We start from the raw sequence: 17,442 nt of genomic DNA, 5'->3' as shown, positions 1-17,442 counted from the left end.
GGCAATCCCATAGGTGTTGCAAATCTCCTCTCTGAGGCAGCCTTTTATTTCAAAGTGTCCGTGAGGGCTTTTGGCATTGCATTTTGACATGCTCAAGATGATCTTTTTTTCACTTATGGTCAATATTTGTACCGGACTCATGCTTAAGAAACTCTTTCGCACCCTGAGGCAATAAAAATACTCTCCTCTGTCTTCTAATCATTTTAAATCTCTGCCTTCCAGCATTAGGTCTTTAAGTAATCCTAACATACTGTTTGTATGTAGCGTGAGCCAGTTAAAATACACTGTTGCAATGAAGCTCAAATTGGTTTTTCTCAGCCAGATTTATGTGAAGTTTTTTATGTTCTGAGATTTTGGTCAGGTTCCCTGATTGTGACATCTCAAGCCGAACGTGTAGCTCAGACTGTTATATTTATGAGTGTTTTTTTAATGAGAACTAATTAATTCAGTGAAAGAAAATACCTCATACAACTAAATGAAATCTCATAGTTCCGCTTCCAGACTATGCTGCCCAAAAAGACTTGTCACTTCCCCAGCTCACTGGAGATTTTGCCTGGAGCGTGACCGGCAGTTGCTTGGCTTTTCCTGATACCCTCCAACCCACAGGCACTGTGATGGGGTCCATCAAGTTAGCTCCTTCTGATTGCACCCAGTTTTCCTGAATCTTAGCTCCTGGTCTAAGTACCAACCTACTTCCTGGCCAGATTGGGCAAGAGCTTAATCCCTGCCTTTCTGAGCCTACAACTGGTACAGAAGTAGGACCAAAAAACACAAATAAACCAACCAACCAACCAACCAATAAAACCTGTCATTCAAGACCTCATGACGCAAGGGATAGAAGGCTGTGGTTTGCTGTGGGCTCCGTGCCACCTAAACAAATGTCTGATTCTCAGTCATCCAGCCCTGCCTGATCTGAAACGGTTAAAATATTGATGGTAAAACAGCTGGAGACGGTTTGTGGATTGACAGGTCAGTATGTGGATGGAGGCCTTCAGCCTCTGAGACAGACGCACCATAGTCCCTTAAAAACTGAACACCTAGAAGTTAAAATCTCCATTCCATAAGCCTGTCTTTAGGCTTGAACTTCATTAAAATGGGCATTTTTCTTAAATTGTATGCTTCCTTTTGCAAAATACTACAAAGTATTTTAAGCCAATCACGGGGTGGGGGTGGGGGGGACGTCCACATAAATACACAAGCTCTCTGCTTTGTTTTTTATCCACGCCGGCCCAGTGGGGCCGCACAACCCAGGGAGTTCCTGATTGAGTCTTTTCAAGGACAGGCATATGCCAAGCAGCAAAACAAGGAAAAAAAAAAAAAACAACGTTTGGCTGCAGTTTGGTTCTGAAATAAAAAACAGCAGGCTATTCCATCGCCCCCTGGGGACACCAATTTGTCAGCCCACAATGAAAATCAAGCTTAAGTGTCTAGCAAATGCATATTCATAACCATTATCTATTGTCTCTATAAAACGTCTCTCTCATCGCCAGGTATGTATTGTGTATTCTGTCCCGACTGATTGCAGTTTGCCGAGTGCTTGGGAAATTCGTCTTTTCCCCTACTTTTGCCAATGATTAGGGGATAAGGACTGTGGAAGACTTACTTATCCAGTTGAAAGACTCTATTTTTTTCCCCCTCAGTGTTTTTCCATTTATTATTGTTTCAAAGGAAAGCCCTGTGATGTGAATACTGAAAGAGAGAAAATGTAATTAAGCGTTCATTGTGGATAGTCTTTTTGTTACCTTTGAAGTGCCTAAATTAACACAGCAATCTCTTGATTTTGCTTCTGTGGCGACAGCTTTCTGCGGATAGTCATATTTTGCTGACAAAAATGGGCTCCCGAAGCGTGAATTAAATAACTTGATTTTCTAGAATTCATTTAAAAGTGCATCTGTGTTGAACACATCCCATTTTACATTGCTCTGATTACATTTGACTTTTTGTTGACCTGTGTAAAAAGTGAGATTGTTTCCAACCACAGCTCTCAAGACAACAGAATGGTGTGATTCGAAGTGGTAAGAAGGAAAAAGAAAAAGTCCGGCTTACAGGGTGTTGACCAGATGCCTGCTGTGCTTCTACTGCATGCTTGAAAATCATTTTTAAAAAGGAATTATTAATGAAGTTCACTGGAGAGAGGGAAATAAGATTAAAGGTGACATTTCCACTAACGGGCTGTCGTTAAGCGGTATCGTGAGGGAAAGAAAGTAGTAAAAGTAAACTTTAAAGAAAAAGTGGGAAGGGGAGGCGTATGCAGAATAAGGACGTGACTGTACGCAGAGTTCGAGAGAATGAAAAAATAGAGGTAGAGATTCTCAGTCAAGAAAACCTCTTCTCAAATGGTAAGACCACTGTCTTCCACAATAAACTGTGACTTTCAACAGTCTGAGTCATGCGGACGCAAACGTTGAGTGTTAGGTAGAGAGGATGAGCGGTCACATCCCAACAAAACTGGAAGGAATAATGAGACGGGGAACACACCTGCTTCTGCGTTCTGTAGTCTACCGAACCGTGCCGGAATGTGTTCTGGGTAAAAGGAAGACAGATAATTGTCTGTGGTTGACAGAATAAAACTCTTTTTTTTTAAATATTTTATTTATTTGACAGACAGAGATCACAACTAGGCAGAGAGGTAGGCAGAGAGAGGGGAGGAAGCAGGCTCTCCGCGGAGCAGAGAGCCCAATGCGGGGCTTGATCCCAGGACCCTGAGATCATGACCTGAGCCGAAGGCGGAGGCTTTAACCCACTGAGCCACCCAGGCACCCCTGACAGAATAAAACTTAAAACATACCAAATGTCTCGCAAATTCTTAGCTCAGGAGAATCTGACTTTTTCGGTAGAGTGTGTGGAGTGAGACGAGGAGTCAGAGAAGGGAAGCGGGCTTTTAAGATTTTGTGGTGGCTGAACACCTATTAAGACAGTGAGGCAGGAACCATATCAAACCTGGAAACAGATCCCCCGAAATCCTCTAAGCTGGAAGGTCCGAATTCTGCTGATATTTTGGAATGTCATTCGTAAACGTTCTAGGAACGAGATTTGCCAGGTTTCCAGAGACTTGACATGTGGCATTTTCCCCACTAAGTGCATTATCTGCATTATCAAGGCTAAAAATATCTTGAGAATAGACGTTATGATCTGAGCAAACTAGAGGAATTAGGTACCTCTGATATAGTTATTCTACACCTTTTCACTGAAATGGATGATTCATAATGTATCAATATTGCTCATAAAATAAGGAAGTAGATAGAGTACATCAGTTGTCTATTACATAGTAGAATACTTGGGCTGCATATTAATACAATGGAATGTTATAGACCTGTTAAAAGTAGACACTAACCAAAGTATAAATATATATATAACATATATATGTGTATATATGATTTTTTTTTAAGCATTGCACAAATTAAACACCACTGTGTTGAAAGCGTAAGTGTGTCTTAACAAAGCTCAAGAGGAAATGAAGGGCTGGACCATTAGCCTCTTTCTCCCCTGAAAATGCATCATTGTGATGTAGTATTCTGTGCCACATTATAAATTCACATGTTATGTAAATCTAAATGTTAAAAAAAATAAAGCAGAGCATAATTTAGAATTGGCCAAGTGTAAGGGTAAAAGCGTTCCGTGGAAATGGTGAAGCTCTTGTGATGCTATGTGGTGGGTCCCTGTAAAAAATATTTATTATGGGGCACCTGGGTAGCTCAGGTCAGGATCCCAGGGTCCTGGGATCGAGCCCCACATCGGGCTCTCTGCTCAGCGGGGAGCTTGCTTCCTTCTCTCTCTCTGCCTGCTTCTCTGCCTACTTGTGATCCCTGTCTGTCAAATAAATAAAGTCTTTAAAAAATTATAAAAAAATATTTATTATATCAATAACGTCTTAATATAAACCCGTGAACCACACGTAATGATAATAGAAAACCTTTAGGCACAGCAGCTGTGACACCTGTAGGTAAACAGTGAAGGTGAGGCTCAGACGTCAGGGTCTTGGGTTAAGAATCTTCGTTCATGGGCGTGGCTCTGTGGTTAAAGCCTCTGCCTTCGGCTCAGGACATGATCCCGGGGTCCTGGGATCGAGCCCCACATCGGGCTCTCTGCTCAACGGGGAGCCTACCTCCTCCTCTCTCTGCCTGCCTCTCTGCCTACCTGTGATCTGTCAAATAAACAAATAAAAAAATCTTAAAAACAAAACAAAACAAACAAACAAAAAAAGAATCTTCGTTCATGAGCATTACCTTGGCTTTCTATAAAAACAGAGCAGACAAATGGGGAAAACAAAACAAAACACTGAGAAAATCCGGGAACAGTACTTGCTTCCAGAATGAGGACTTGCCCCCCACTCCTGTGACTTCTGGTGGGGAGGAGTGGCCGACACCCAGACCAGCTTGCATCCTCCGCCCAGCCGTGCGCAGCCCCGGGTCTGCAGGCAAAGAATGTCTCTTTGGCGAAAAGTACATTAAATCTGACGGCGGCGGAGCTGTCAACGTCCCTTCACTTCTGTTCCTTTATCGCAGCGGTCATGGCCGCCCTGTCAGAGTCTGAGACAGAACTGCAAAGTAATTCTCACCTCCTTGCAACCACCGCAGCGAATCCTGCCTCTCTCGCACCTTCTACTTCCATTCCAAACAGGCCATCAAAGCCAGACTTCGGTCGCCTCCATATCCCAACGCTCGGCGACAGGGACCCGGCTCAGAGTCCACATCCAAATGGGGTTCCGGGAGGAAGCCCAGGCTGCCCACAGGTTTTTAAAGGTGGTTTCTGTGGGTGCCGTCACACCGTCAGGTTCATGAAGCCATGCCGCCGAAACAGCCAAGGATATTTGCTGAGTGAACTCAAGTTTAATGATTTTTGAAAGCAGACTTTAAATTCTCTCCCATTATTCATGACTGTGTTGCCCAGATCCCTTCCCAGCTGCTTCATTCTGTAGACATGGGGCTTTCAAACCACGCAGCGCCTTCATCATTTCTCCCGGCAAAGCCGAAGCTTCTCCTTTTTGAGTCTCACCTTTTCTCTACCCTGAAAACTCAGCTCCTGTGTGTACAAGAAGGAGAAATCACGGCCATCTCTCTGTCCTGCTCTGAGGGGAGCTTTTCTCTCTCCTCCTGGAAGAATATATAAAGTGACAGGTTTTTTTTTCAAGTAACAAAACCTTATGTATTTAATAGCCCTTTGTCAAACTGTACTTTATACTGTCTAGTCACTGTGCCAATGAGCCAATTTAAAATAACTACATTATGCAAAAAAAATTACATTTGAAAGGAAAAAAGGTAACAGAGGGGAAGCTAATGTCATCACTTAGTGATCATTACAACCTCCTGTCACACCTCCCAGCCTCCATTGGTGGTATCTGGGCAAACTGCCACCCCCCTGTCCTCCCTCTGTGGCCTCTGGCAGCGGTGCTCTGTGGTACTTAACCACTCACCAGGCCCCTGATAAGCCACATGCTCCCAAGACCTTGTCTTCACACATGCCACCTGAAAATCCTTCCTCATAATTCTCTTCCTGCCAACATCATCTTTCTCCTTGGTGTCTTGATATCTTGGTGGCACAAGGTTGGATTCATCAGTGCCTTGCGATCTTCAGTAAGTAGCGATCAGAAGACACGCTCCGGCCGTTGGCCCCTGTCAGCTCTCAGAAATCTCAATGCTCAGATGGCCCAGAGCTGACCGTGTGATACTCTGGTTGGGTTTAGTGTTCAGTCGTCAGTCTACATACTTCTGCGAGCCTCCCTCTCAAAGCCCGGCTCCAATTTCCTCTCACGTTCCTCTTGTCTAGGAGGAAACAACGTTCTCCAGGATGGAGCTTGAGGGAGGCAGGTTGGGGGTTGGGGGTTGCTGCCTCCATGGTCGGGCGGAAGCCACCCTCGGTGCTGGTGCCAACCCGGCTGTGTTCCACACCCACGACATGGCCTTACTTCTCATCAGAACTTGAGGGGAGGTTGCCTCGCTGGAGGCCCCGCGTGGATGAGGACGGCCTGCACAGAGTTGGAGGACTGGGAAGTCTGAGACGAGAAGGAGGCGTGAGAGAGCCCCAAGAACAAGTTTCTGTCGGTTCCCACCTGGAACGGCGGAACCTCCCGACTTCCTGAGAGCTGAGAACCAGTGTGTAGGAACAACACTAGTGTGAGAACAACGGCCCAGGCTAGAGACCAGATGGAGAGTAGAGGGGCTTGAATGGGAACCCCCAAAAGAGGTGTCCACGTCTTAACTCCCACACCTAGGAATGGGACCTTCCTAGGAATAAGGGTCTTGGCAGATGTCATTAAACTAAAGTTCTTGAAATGAGAGACCCTGGCTTATCCAGGGGAGCCCTACATCCAATGACAAGTATCCTTGTAAGAAATGGATGAGGACAAGACAGAGGAAGAAAGAGAAGACCACATGAACACAGAGGCAGAAGATGGAGTGATGCCGCCCCGTGCTAACGACCACCCGGGGCCCTTGGACAAAGGAAGGAGGCAAGGTCCATCCTCCCCTGGAGCCTCTTGAAGGAGTGTGGTCCAGCGGACAACGTGATTTTGGACAACTGGCCTCCAGAACCATCAAGGGGTACATTTCTATTGTTTCCAGCCACCACTCTAATGCCATATGTCACAGCAGCCCTAGGAAACTAACACAGAGGATGTCACTGAGAATCAGACCTTATCAGGAGCTACAGGAGCTGAGACAGTGATCAACTCACCAGAGGCCCCCAAACAAGCACCCATAGCTGCCCCTGGTGGAGGAACAGAGGACAGGCCCCATGGCCACAGGGAACCAGAGGCTGATGAGAAGCATGCCCTTGACCTTACACCAGCAAAAGGAGCATTTATTCAAATGTAACTGAGTTTGAAAGGACTGAATTGAATTGATATAGCAAGATTCAGTTTTCAGCCAGCAAACAAACGGAGAGTTTATGGACTAAATTAAATTCATTTGTAGAAAAATCAAGAAAATTATTTTAGTCTCTCCTATCTAAATTTATGTCTGTGTATTTTCATGCAGGCTGTGCCACACGCCACAGGGTTAAATGGAAAAAAGGGATAGTTGCAGTTCCCTGAGCTATTGTTGTTATTATCCGTGATAGGTCACAGACAAGGGCCCCAAACTTAGGTCTCCCACCACGATGCTCCTTCTGCCAGGCCACCAACCGACGACGGCTCAATTTGACTGTGAACTCATAGCGGTGGGCCCAATACCGTGTCCGTGCTCCTGACCAGGCAGCCTCTGACACATGGATGGGGCCCAGTCAACTGCCTGCCGCGTTTAATTGAAGAACATAACCTCACTGTCCTTAAGTAGCCTGCCATCTGTCTGGTGTTGGGAAAATGATTAAAAATAAAATATCCTGCCAACCCAGAAAACCTCTCCACCAAGGCAGATGAGAAAGAAAACAGTTTCACTATTGACAGCCCCAGTCCAGACTGTGGTGGGCATCCCAGGCAACCTGCTGAAGAGACCACACAGACAAAGCCGTCTCACCTTGTGCAGGTATCCCCCCGTCACGTCTGTGTCCACAGGATGAACATAACCAGGCCTCACCTAGGACTTGACAGCACCATTTGTTAGCGTTCTCCCCAAATTCACCTGGTGATTGGGGTGGCCATCTGTGGTAGCTAATTACCTTCATCCCGAAGAAAAAGAAAACGGATATCTTCCAGACAGTTTTGCGACATGGTGCCGGGTTGCTAAATGACACTCCCACCTCTCCTCTCCCCGCCCCCGCCCCCGCTTGGAAAGGGAAAAGGGGAGACAGATAGGGTGCTGTCTGCCTGATGTTTGCGTGTCAGAGAGGTTGCCCCCCACCCAAGAAAACTGTTCCCGGGCTGTAAAATAAGTGAGACTTATTTTGCTTTGAAAAAGGAATCTCTACATCTCAGAGGGACAGAGGAAGACCTTCCAGAAGATGACAAGTTTTCTGAAGGAAATGCTCTAAGAAAGGGGACTTTCCCTCTTATCATCAGGGAATTTTTTTTTTTTTCCTTTTTAGATTTGGGTCTGCCCTTTACTGGGCAAATAGGAAAACTGGTCACATTAGGACAGAACAGTGCCTGGGCAAGTACCCGATGAGTGATGGGAGTGGTGTCCTCCTCCACTCACACTGCTGTTGAGACTATCCAGGTCATGCGAGGGGCCTAAATTTAAAGGGGACTCTGAGCGGTCCCACTGAGAGTAATGTCTGGTTAGAGGAAGGCTGAATATATCGGTGCCTAGATGTCCGCGGTGTGGCGGGCATGGTGACATCAGTAAAAGTTTCTCATCTAGACCATTCCATATCTTCTTTAAGTTCTGGTAGGATCCCAAACGACATCGCTTTTAAACAAGAGGGTATTGGCAGTTGTCCCAAGGCAAGCATATATTGCCAAAATTTGATAATATCTGGAGGCTCTTTTCCCCCTTGTTATGTACTCATTGAACTTGGAAAAGAGCTGGCCATTAACTTTTGCATAATAAATCTCTCTGGTACTCAAAAGTTATGACTAAATTGTCTTAACTTTCGTACCTTCATGCTTAACCATCTAATATTAACAAATGGGAGTAATCTCTTAAGAGGGAAATTGAAAGGAAGAACATAAATTAGGAATGAAAAAGGTTTATCAAACAAATACGGAACGTTAGGGAATTCAAACTTGAAAAAGGACTACAAATTAAATATATATTTTTTAATTTTACTTTTGTGTTGCTTTCTTTCTTTTACCTGATTTACCCATTCCAAAAAAAAAAAAAGCGATGCCTTTTTTACTTAATTTGTGAAACGTGGTGAAATACAAATGAAAGGGGGAAGTCTGTTTTTCACAGAGGCAGGCACCATTAACATTTTACAGTATCTCCTTCTAACATTCGCTCTATTTTTCGCTTTTGTACCTCTGTGCGCTTCTACCCTGTACACTCTTATTTAATATTGTAATGTGAGGATTTTTTTCAATGCTATTAAAATTCATGAGTGCATTCGTTATCTTGCTGTATAACAAATAATGGACAATAAGAGCTTACAAGGATAAACATTTATTTCTCACATATTTTCTACAGGTCAGGAATCTGGGACAGCCTGAGCTGGATGTTTCTAGCTCGGAATGTCTCATCAGTTTGCAGTCGAGATGTTGGTGGGACTGCAGTCAAATGGAGGCTTGATAAGGGCAGGAGGGTCCGTTTCCAAGATGGATCACTCACAGGGCAGGAGGCCTTGTTTCATCACCACATGGACCTCTCCATAGGGCCATCTGAGTGTCCTCATGACATGGCACCAGGCTTCCACCAAAGTGGGTGATCCAAGAGAGAGCAAGCTGAAAAACACAGTGTCTTTATCACCTAGCCTCATAAGTCACCCACGGTCATTTCCATAACCTATTGCATAGATCAGCCATATTCAGCTTGGGAGGAGGCTCTGTGAGAGTGTGAACACCAGGGGGCCCTCTTGGAGACTAGCTACCACAATGGGGATTTTTAAAGGCTGTGTGAATTTTATAATAGAGATCTGCATAACTGTATTACCTATTTATGTAAGGTTAGATACTATTTCTAGTATTTCATTATTACAAATAATTACCAAGCACCTTTGTATATAAAGCTTTTTAATACTCCAAATTATTTTCTTTGGATATAGTCTCAGAAGTGGGACTGTGGAGTTATAAAAACTTTTTTCTTAATTTCCATTTTAAGTCGGTTTCATAAAGCAAATTAATTTTTATATTGTTTATTTCAGTTAACATATGCATGTTATATGCGTAACATATTTGTGATAAATACCTTAAAATGTGGATTTTTTCATTGTTATTTAACCATTTTATAGATCCTCCTGAGTTTGTTTGTTGCCGTTATTTTGGACAACTTAGAACTCGATGAAGATCTAAAGAAGCTTAAACAAGTAAGTAATGTGTGGGGAATTCTTCAAATCTGCATTTAAAAAAATACGGGTGAAATGTGTTTAAAGATACTGTTAAAAGAGAGCTTTAAAGTAAAAAAAAAAAGATTTTAATAAATTAAGGCAGTCTAAGTTGGCAAAATTTTCTTTTGTTTAATTTTTATCCATTATCAACAGAGAAAGTTTTTTATTGCTCTGTAATTATCCTAGGAATATTTTCATATTACTATTTTGAGTAAAAGTAAGATGGACATACTACAGGAAATTGGATTGGCCACACTCTTCTCCTTCTGCCATTACACGAAGGTTGTTTGAAAATGAAATGCCTCAAGGCCAGATTGCCATTTTGCATAATTATGTGTAATACTCTTGATCATCATCATAAAAATATTAAGCATCAACTTGCCTGACCTCTAGACACTAAAAGAGAATTTAGTCTTGGTGCCCATAGTCATTATAAGAAATGGAATAGAATAAATGATTCGCTCTGTGCCCAGTTGTGTGTGAAAACAGATTGGATATTATAGCATTGATAATCATACTCCTAAAAAATGGAAATGAAAATGTGTGAAGGTTATATGACTGATGGCAGAAAGATGTCAGGCGTGATGGGCCGTTCTCAGTTTCTGTTGCATGGAAGATCTTTGGCTTAAATATTTGGCCGTGTCAAAGGGTAGAGACCCTTTGAGAAGTAGAGTTGGTGTGAGAAGAGGACACTGGATAAGGTATTCCTTTTTTATAGTACTTTTAAAAAAATATAGTTGACAGTCAGTGTTATATTGGTTTCAGGTGTTCACCATAGTGGCTCAATAATTCTATATATTATGCAATGCTCAACATAAGTGTAGCTACCATCTGTCACCATACAAAGTTATTACAATATTATTGACTATATTCCCTATGCTCTACTCTTCATCCTCATGGCTTTTTATTTTATAACTGGAAGTTTGCACCTCTTAATCTCCTTCACCTATTTTGCTCTCCGCCACCTCTTCCCTGGTTCTCTGTACTTATTAGTCTGTTTCTGTTTTTTTGTTTGTTTGTTTTTGGTTTTTGGTTTTATCTGTTTATCTGTTCATTTGTTTTGTTTTTTAGCTTCCACATACAAGTGAAATTATACGGTGTTCGTCATTCCCCATCTGACTTATTTCACTTATCATGATACCCTCTAACTCCATCCATATTGTCACAAATCGCAAGATCTCATCCTTTTTCTGCCTGAGTAATATCCTATTTTATATATATATACCACTTCTTCTTTATCCATTCATCTATTGATGGACAACCCAAGTGTCCATTGGGTTGCTTCCATATTTTAACTATTGTAAGTGCTACAATAAACATAGTGTCACATATATCCTTTTGAAGCAGGGTTTTTGTTTTCTTTGGGTAAATACCCAGTAGTGGAATTACTGGATCCTACGTTAATTCTATTTTTAAATTTTTGAGGAGCCTCCATATTGTTTTCCACAGTGGGTGAACTTGTTTGCATTCCCACCAACAGTGCACAAGGCTTCCTTTTTCTTCATATCCTCGCCAACACTTGTTTGTTGTGTTTTTGATTTCAGCCATTCTGACTGGTGTTCGGTGATGTCTCATTGTGGTTTTGATTTGCATGGTCTTGATGATGAGTGATGTTGAGCATCTTTTCATGTGTCTTTTGGCCATCTGGATGTCTTCTTTGGAAAAATGTCTATTCAGCTTCTCTGCCCATTTTTTAACCAGACTGTTTGGGTTTTGGGGGGCTGTTGAGTTGTAGAAGTTCTGTATGTATTTTGTATTTAACCCCTTATTGCATAGATCATTTGCAAATATCCTCTACCATTCAGTAAGTTGACTTTTCATTTTGTTGATGATTTCCTTTGCCAAAGAGAAGCTTTTTAGTTTGATGTAGTTCCAATAGCTTATCTTTGCTTTTGTTTCCTTTGCCTGAGAAGGGGGGTAAAATATTCTTGGATCACCCTCCCCAGCACTGCAGGAATAATAAATGGGATGTTAACAAAGAACCAAGGCTACAAAACAAGTCTTACCTGGAATTCAAGGGAGGCCCTATACATTCAGAACTTTCAAATTGCATCAGAGTTGTCTTTTTAATGAAGGCAAACACATAGCCTATTTAAATGGTTTTGTTGTCATTTGCATATCTTAAAGTCACTTTAGGCATTCTATCTTTGTATTTTTTTATCTCCAAAGTCTGTGCTTTTAACCAAGGGCAGTCGATAAAAGAAAAAAATATATATTTGATAAAAAGGATGCCCACTGTGAGCATATCAAGGAAGGATTTAAGTGCTTTCCTGTCCTTTAACTACACAAGCAAAATGGCCCTCTGGGCATAGTGGAAATGATTTCTTCCAGATCTTTTCAGTTTGCAGCAACAGTGACAGGTTATTCAAATGAGAGTTGGGAACTTCCTTTATGCCATAGATGCAAATGCTTTATGCAGCTTCTCGTTATGGAAATACAGAATTAGTGAGTTCAAAATGGAAACTAACCTCATCAATCCACATAACTAATAAAAATCTGATGTTGTATAACCACATTAGTCCTTGCTTTACAAATCTGTATTTAGATGTGGGTTTTCCTGAGTGCCATGTTCACTCTGCATAGATTTTTAATGTCCTCTAATAGAGGACATTAAAATATGTATTGTATGGATAAAATGAAAAATAGTCTATTTTTTTAAAACTGGTGATACAGCCAGGTTCAATATAGTCTTAAATAGCCACTTGATGAAGTTCTAGAACCTAGGTGAGGTTCAGTGGGCTAAGGTCCGGAGCCGATGACCAAGAAAGAATTCTTGAGACATCTTTGGTGCAAAAGGGTGGTTTATTAAAGCACGGGGACAGGACCTGTGTGCAGAAAGAGCTGCTGCCCTGGGTTGTGAGGGATGGCAGGTTCTGTACCCTGTGGCTGGGGGAAGGTGAGGGGAAGGGAGGTTTCAATGGAGCTTTCATATGCTAAAGAGGGCCTACGAGGTGCTGGAGTATCCCGGAGGTCTTCCTAGCTTGATCAATGTTGTCTTTTGCCAAGCCATTAACATCCAGATAGTTGGGAGATTCCTGTCTTACAGGCAAGTTAGCTATTTGTTTCTCGTTTATGGCGGTCAGGGGTGCCTGAGGCATGCTACGCATATTACCGAGGGGAGCGGGTGGAGAGGGGGTGCAAGGTGCCAGCTTTTGCTTTGTCCTCAGCCAGTCTCCTGCTCCCTCATCACACTGGCCAATTAAAATTCCATATAATTCCAGCCCACATTTGTAGAATAGTTTTTCCACCAGAAAGAAGTAAAATAAATCCATATAGCAATTTCTTTTCAATTTATGAATTCAAATACACTAATATTTGTTGTGTTGTGATATTATATATAATACATATGAGTTATATATATACTTTGTATCGGACCCCAAGAGAAAAACCAACAATAAAAAAAATCAGAACTTTAATTGACATCTGACTTTCTTCTTGGACGCTACAGTTTTAACAGACTGTATGGTGCTTTGTTTTGAGAATCTATCATTAGTTACAAAATGGCTTTTATTTAATCACTTGTGGTATATTAGTGATGTTTTGTATTTCTGGAAATCCTGTACAACAGAGCTGATTATCCAATTATGCCAGCCTGCAATTTGAAGTATCTTCTTTGAATATTTAGAGATCTTTGAACCCTGAAAATCCCAACCATAAATAAAACAGCAAACTCATTTTCATTAGTACTTTTCACATTATTCTTTGGCCACGATTGGACGAACACTACCTATCTATTAAATTCACCTATTAATTCATACTTGAAACTCATCAAATATTATCAGATTAAATTAAAATGTCCTGTTTCATTTTCTTCCATTTTGTATTAAGAATATTTTGTTTCATGAGTTTTTATGAATTGTGTCATTTTTTATATCCCCCCTTATTTCCAATGATCTTGGCCTTTGAAGCGGGGCTCATCTATATAGTTACAAGAACATACCCCACCCCACCCCCACACACGTATGCACTTTCATACACACATGCATATAATCGTGTGAACACCTGAGACGTTAGCCTGTCTCTCACAGCATCTGTCAGACTGCCAATAAAAATGTTACCTAAATTATTCATTTAGTTTTCTGTGTGCAGCCTCAGCCCTTATGGGTTTAAATGCAAACACTCTATTTTTATTTTTCCGAGATAGAGAACAGAATGAGAAAGATGTAAAAAGCATTTGATTTTCTTAACATTTTAAGTTGCAGAGAGTACTGCATACTTCATAGTCTGTCTTTGTTCAGTACAAACTTATTTATCATCCTTGATCCTTTCACCGACTAATCTGTAGTTTCTTACAGCTCCAGTAATATTTGTTGGACTCATTCAACTGCCAGGTGCTGTATATTTTCACTAATCTGAATTTCACAGCAGCCATATAATGTAGACATTATTAATATATCCATCTTACAAATGGAGAAACTAAAGCACAGAGAAGTTAAGTAACTTGCTTAAGGCCACACAGCTAATGCATGGCTGAGTTAGGATTTGCACCCAGGCAATTAGGACCTAAAGCCCAGGCTGTATTACTGAGTCACAGTAAAGCTATATAAATACCAAACATGAGTCATACCTTTTGTGGAGGCTCACTCCTAGGACAGTTAATTACTCATATATAAGTGATATAATATGATTATATTTTAGATGACAGAAACATTATGATATTCATGAAATAACCATTGCTGTGAGAGGCAGTTTTCTGAGGAATGGAGGTGAATTAAGCAAACCAATCATTAAAAGTATCCAAAATTGTTCTCATTTTCCCTGGAAAAGCAGATGATCTAATCAGAGCCACTGGAGTTAGGACTTTTGCAGCAGGTAAGAGCTCAAATGCTTACCATTCACTCCAAATATGGCAGATGCTGCCCAAGAACCCTCTTCTCTCAGTGACCTTCTGGAACAATGAGCCTCTTCAGACAATGACACAAGATGCTTGCAATATATCACATTTCAGTGAGGCTTCTAGAGACTTTGATCTAGAGACTAGAGACTATGATTGTGGTAGAAAAAAAAAATGTGTTAACATGTAAACGTTGGTTCGTAGACATTTTTCAAGAGTAATAGTAACCAGTGCAAGTCACCTCTAAAATGAAGAGGTTAAATATGAAACACTAAACGAAGCTGTTAGAAGGAGAAAGTCTGTTCTCATGCTCAGCAGAGGAGGAGATATGACCCTGAAGATGGATGAGATAGGACGGGGCTAAAAGTTACGGGAAGACACTAGAACGGAAGAGAAGCAGGAGGACGTGAAGTAGGGAATTAGGAAAACATTCAAGATATGAAATTAACAGAAAGAGCACAGATTATGAGTCTAACCCTGTGACAAAAGGGGAGCAGTGGGACCAAATCCAGAGTCAGGAAAGTGATCAATCAGGTTGCCAGATGGCAAAGGACACCAGAGCCCTTCAGGGAGAAGCTCCCTGAGGCCAGAGGCAGTCTGCATGACCCATTGTTGGTGGAATCCCGGAATCACATTCTTCTTAAGTACAAGCATGCTACATAGCTTTTTCCTGTTGCTTTCTGGTCACCTCCTTGGCCTTTGAGACAGCTGTTTCCACCTGGGGACTGCCGACCTGCAGAACTTTTCGGGGAAAAGGTGGAGCTGGCCGCCATGTTTTTTAACACTTCAGGAAGCCTAGAGGGACTCGTTCATGCACCCAGTGTAAGACCAGATGTGCTAACTCAAATGCCAACTGCAATGCCTTTTGCTGGAAATCTGCACATTCTAGGTGGCAGTGCAACTTCCCTTATGCCAAAGTTTTGTTGTTGTTGTTTTTTTTAAATGGGATTCAGAGGGGCATACTAAAAAGGACTCCTTGCGGAGACATTTTGAGAGTTCCTAAAGTACCTGTTCCCACCAGGCCCCCTCCAGCCAGTATCACAAGGGCTGTGCCTTGAAAGCCACTAAGGTAGTTTTCCTTTTGTCATTCCTCAAGAGAAATAATGTTCTAAGAAATTGTGCTAATGATGCTCCATATGAAATTCATCTTTTGCTTTCCCTGTGTGTTGCATATAAGACTCAACTGATTCCCGGCAGCGATAAAGCAGTAACCATCATTTCATGGCTCTCATACCTAATTAAATAAAGACCATGCTTCTCTTTTCACCATCCTGACACCCAATGCAGGCCCCGGAGATGGAGATAGATATAGATACAGGTTCAGATATAAATAAAGATACAAGCATATAATGGTTTTCTACACAACATCAGAAAATTGCCTAGAAATGAGATTGTGAATGGGTAATTTGGCTATTGAGAAGCCAAATCAGTTTGCATACAACCTAAAAATTTCCTTGATCCAGTGCTGTCCTCCAAACAGTAGTAGGAAACAGTGACCTTGGTCCTCAGTCGTGTAGCAAAGACACTGGAGGATAAAAGTGGAGTTTAGCAAACTTCAAAAATGAAGAAAATCCTCACAGCTTTAATGATTTTTGCAAATTCAGTGCAAGACAGATATAAAGGGTTTTCTTTCAAGCAGTATAAAATTCATTAAACTATGAGGAAAACAAAACCCACAGAGAAGCCTCAGGGAAAGAATCATTGAAAAGGGAAGTATAGATAGTCTATTTAGATTAAATTCAAAACTCTGAAATTAAAACTGTTTCCCCAGGGGCGCCTGGGTGGCTCAGTGGGTTAAGCCTCTGCCTTTTGCTCAGGTCATGATCCTAGCATCCTGGGATCGAGCCCCGCATGGGGCTCTCTGCTTGGCAGGGAGCCTGCTTCCTCCTCTCTCTCTCTCTCTCTCTCTCTCTGCCTGCCTCTCTCCCTACTTGTGATCTCTATCTGTCAAATAAATAAATAAATAAATCTTAAAAAAAAAAAAAAAAACTGTTTCCCCAGTGCTATATCAAGGTTCATTTGAATCCTGGTTCAAATTTGATGATGTTTGGTCTTTGGCGGTGTCCACTATTAGTGAGGATGGACATGTAAAGGAGCCTTTCTCTTATTACTCTAAGTTTTAAAAAAAATTATATTTCATTAAAATATGAGGTCTAGGGGACTATTTCTCTTTACCCTTACCTGGGAGCTTTCATTTTCATCTCCACTTGGTGTCTCTATGAAGGTCTTTCCAGAGGGAGGGCAGTTGCACAAAGATAAGTGTTGGGCAGTGTGCCATTCAGCTTAGCATTGGTTGCCATCTCCTGATCCGGGTCAGGCCTTCAGTCTTCTCAGTATTTTGCTCATGAGTGAATTCATTCAACCTAGTGTAACATAAAGGAGTGACATAACTCTGTGATCCTAAGTATCACCCATTGAAACAACCTCATGCAAGGTGCTCCATATTAAATTTTTGGATTTTATGCTGAACATTAAAGACACAGAAACTAACGCTCAAAGAAGGACATTTCTTACCCAAGTTCATACAATTTGTAGGTGCCTAAGTTGGAATAACATGGGCTCTTTGACTCTAATCCAGTGTCCTCACCAAAGGACATCATGATGCATGCTCAGAGAACCAGTTCCTTCGTTCATTTTGAGATGCATGTCTAGAAAGTAGGTTGGACGATATGCTTACATTTGTGGATTATCATCTTCTCTTCCTGTGGTTGTACAGACTGAGGGTCAAATTATAATCAGAATATAGTGTAGGG

At 41.6% G+C, this 17,442-nt stretch overlaps 1 protein-coding gene across 4 annotated transcripts in view; it reads left to right on the top strand.

Annotated features, from left to right (window-relative positions):
• The window catches only part of NALCN (sodium leak channel, non-selective), a 319,112-nt gene that overhangs the window by 191,498 nt on the left and 110,172 nt on the right, over positions 1-17,442 (top strand). For all 4 annotated transcript variants that reach the window (XM_045978577.1, XM_045978576.1, XM_045978575.1 and 1 more), the window contains one exon: positions 9,760-9,834. In XM_045978577.1, coding sequence (XP_045834533.1) covers positions 9,760-9,834 — 75 coding nt within the window. The remainder of the gene's footprint in view (positions 1-9,759; positions 9,835-17,442) is intronic.

The sequence above is a fragment of the Meles meles genome, chromosome 14 (assembly GCF_922984935.1).
Source record: "Meles meles chromosome 14, mMelMel3.1 paternal haplotype, whole genome shotgun sequence".
NCBI classification, from domain to species: Eukaryota; Metazoa; Chordata; class Mammalia; order Carnivora; family Mustelidae; genus Meles; species Meles meles.
The sequence above is the reverse complement of the archived record's forward strand: the minus strand, read 5'-3'. Positions and strand labels throughout refer to the sequence as shown.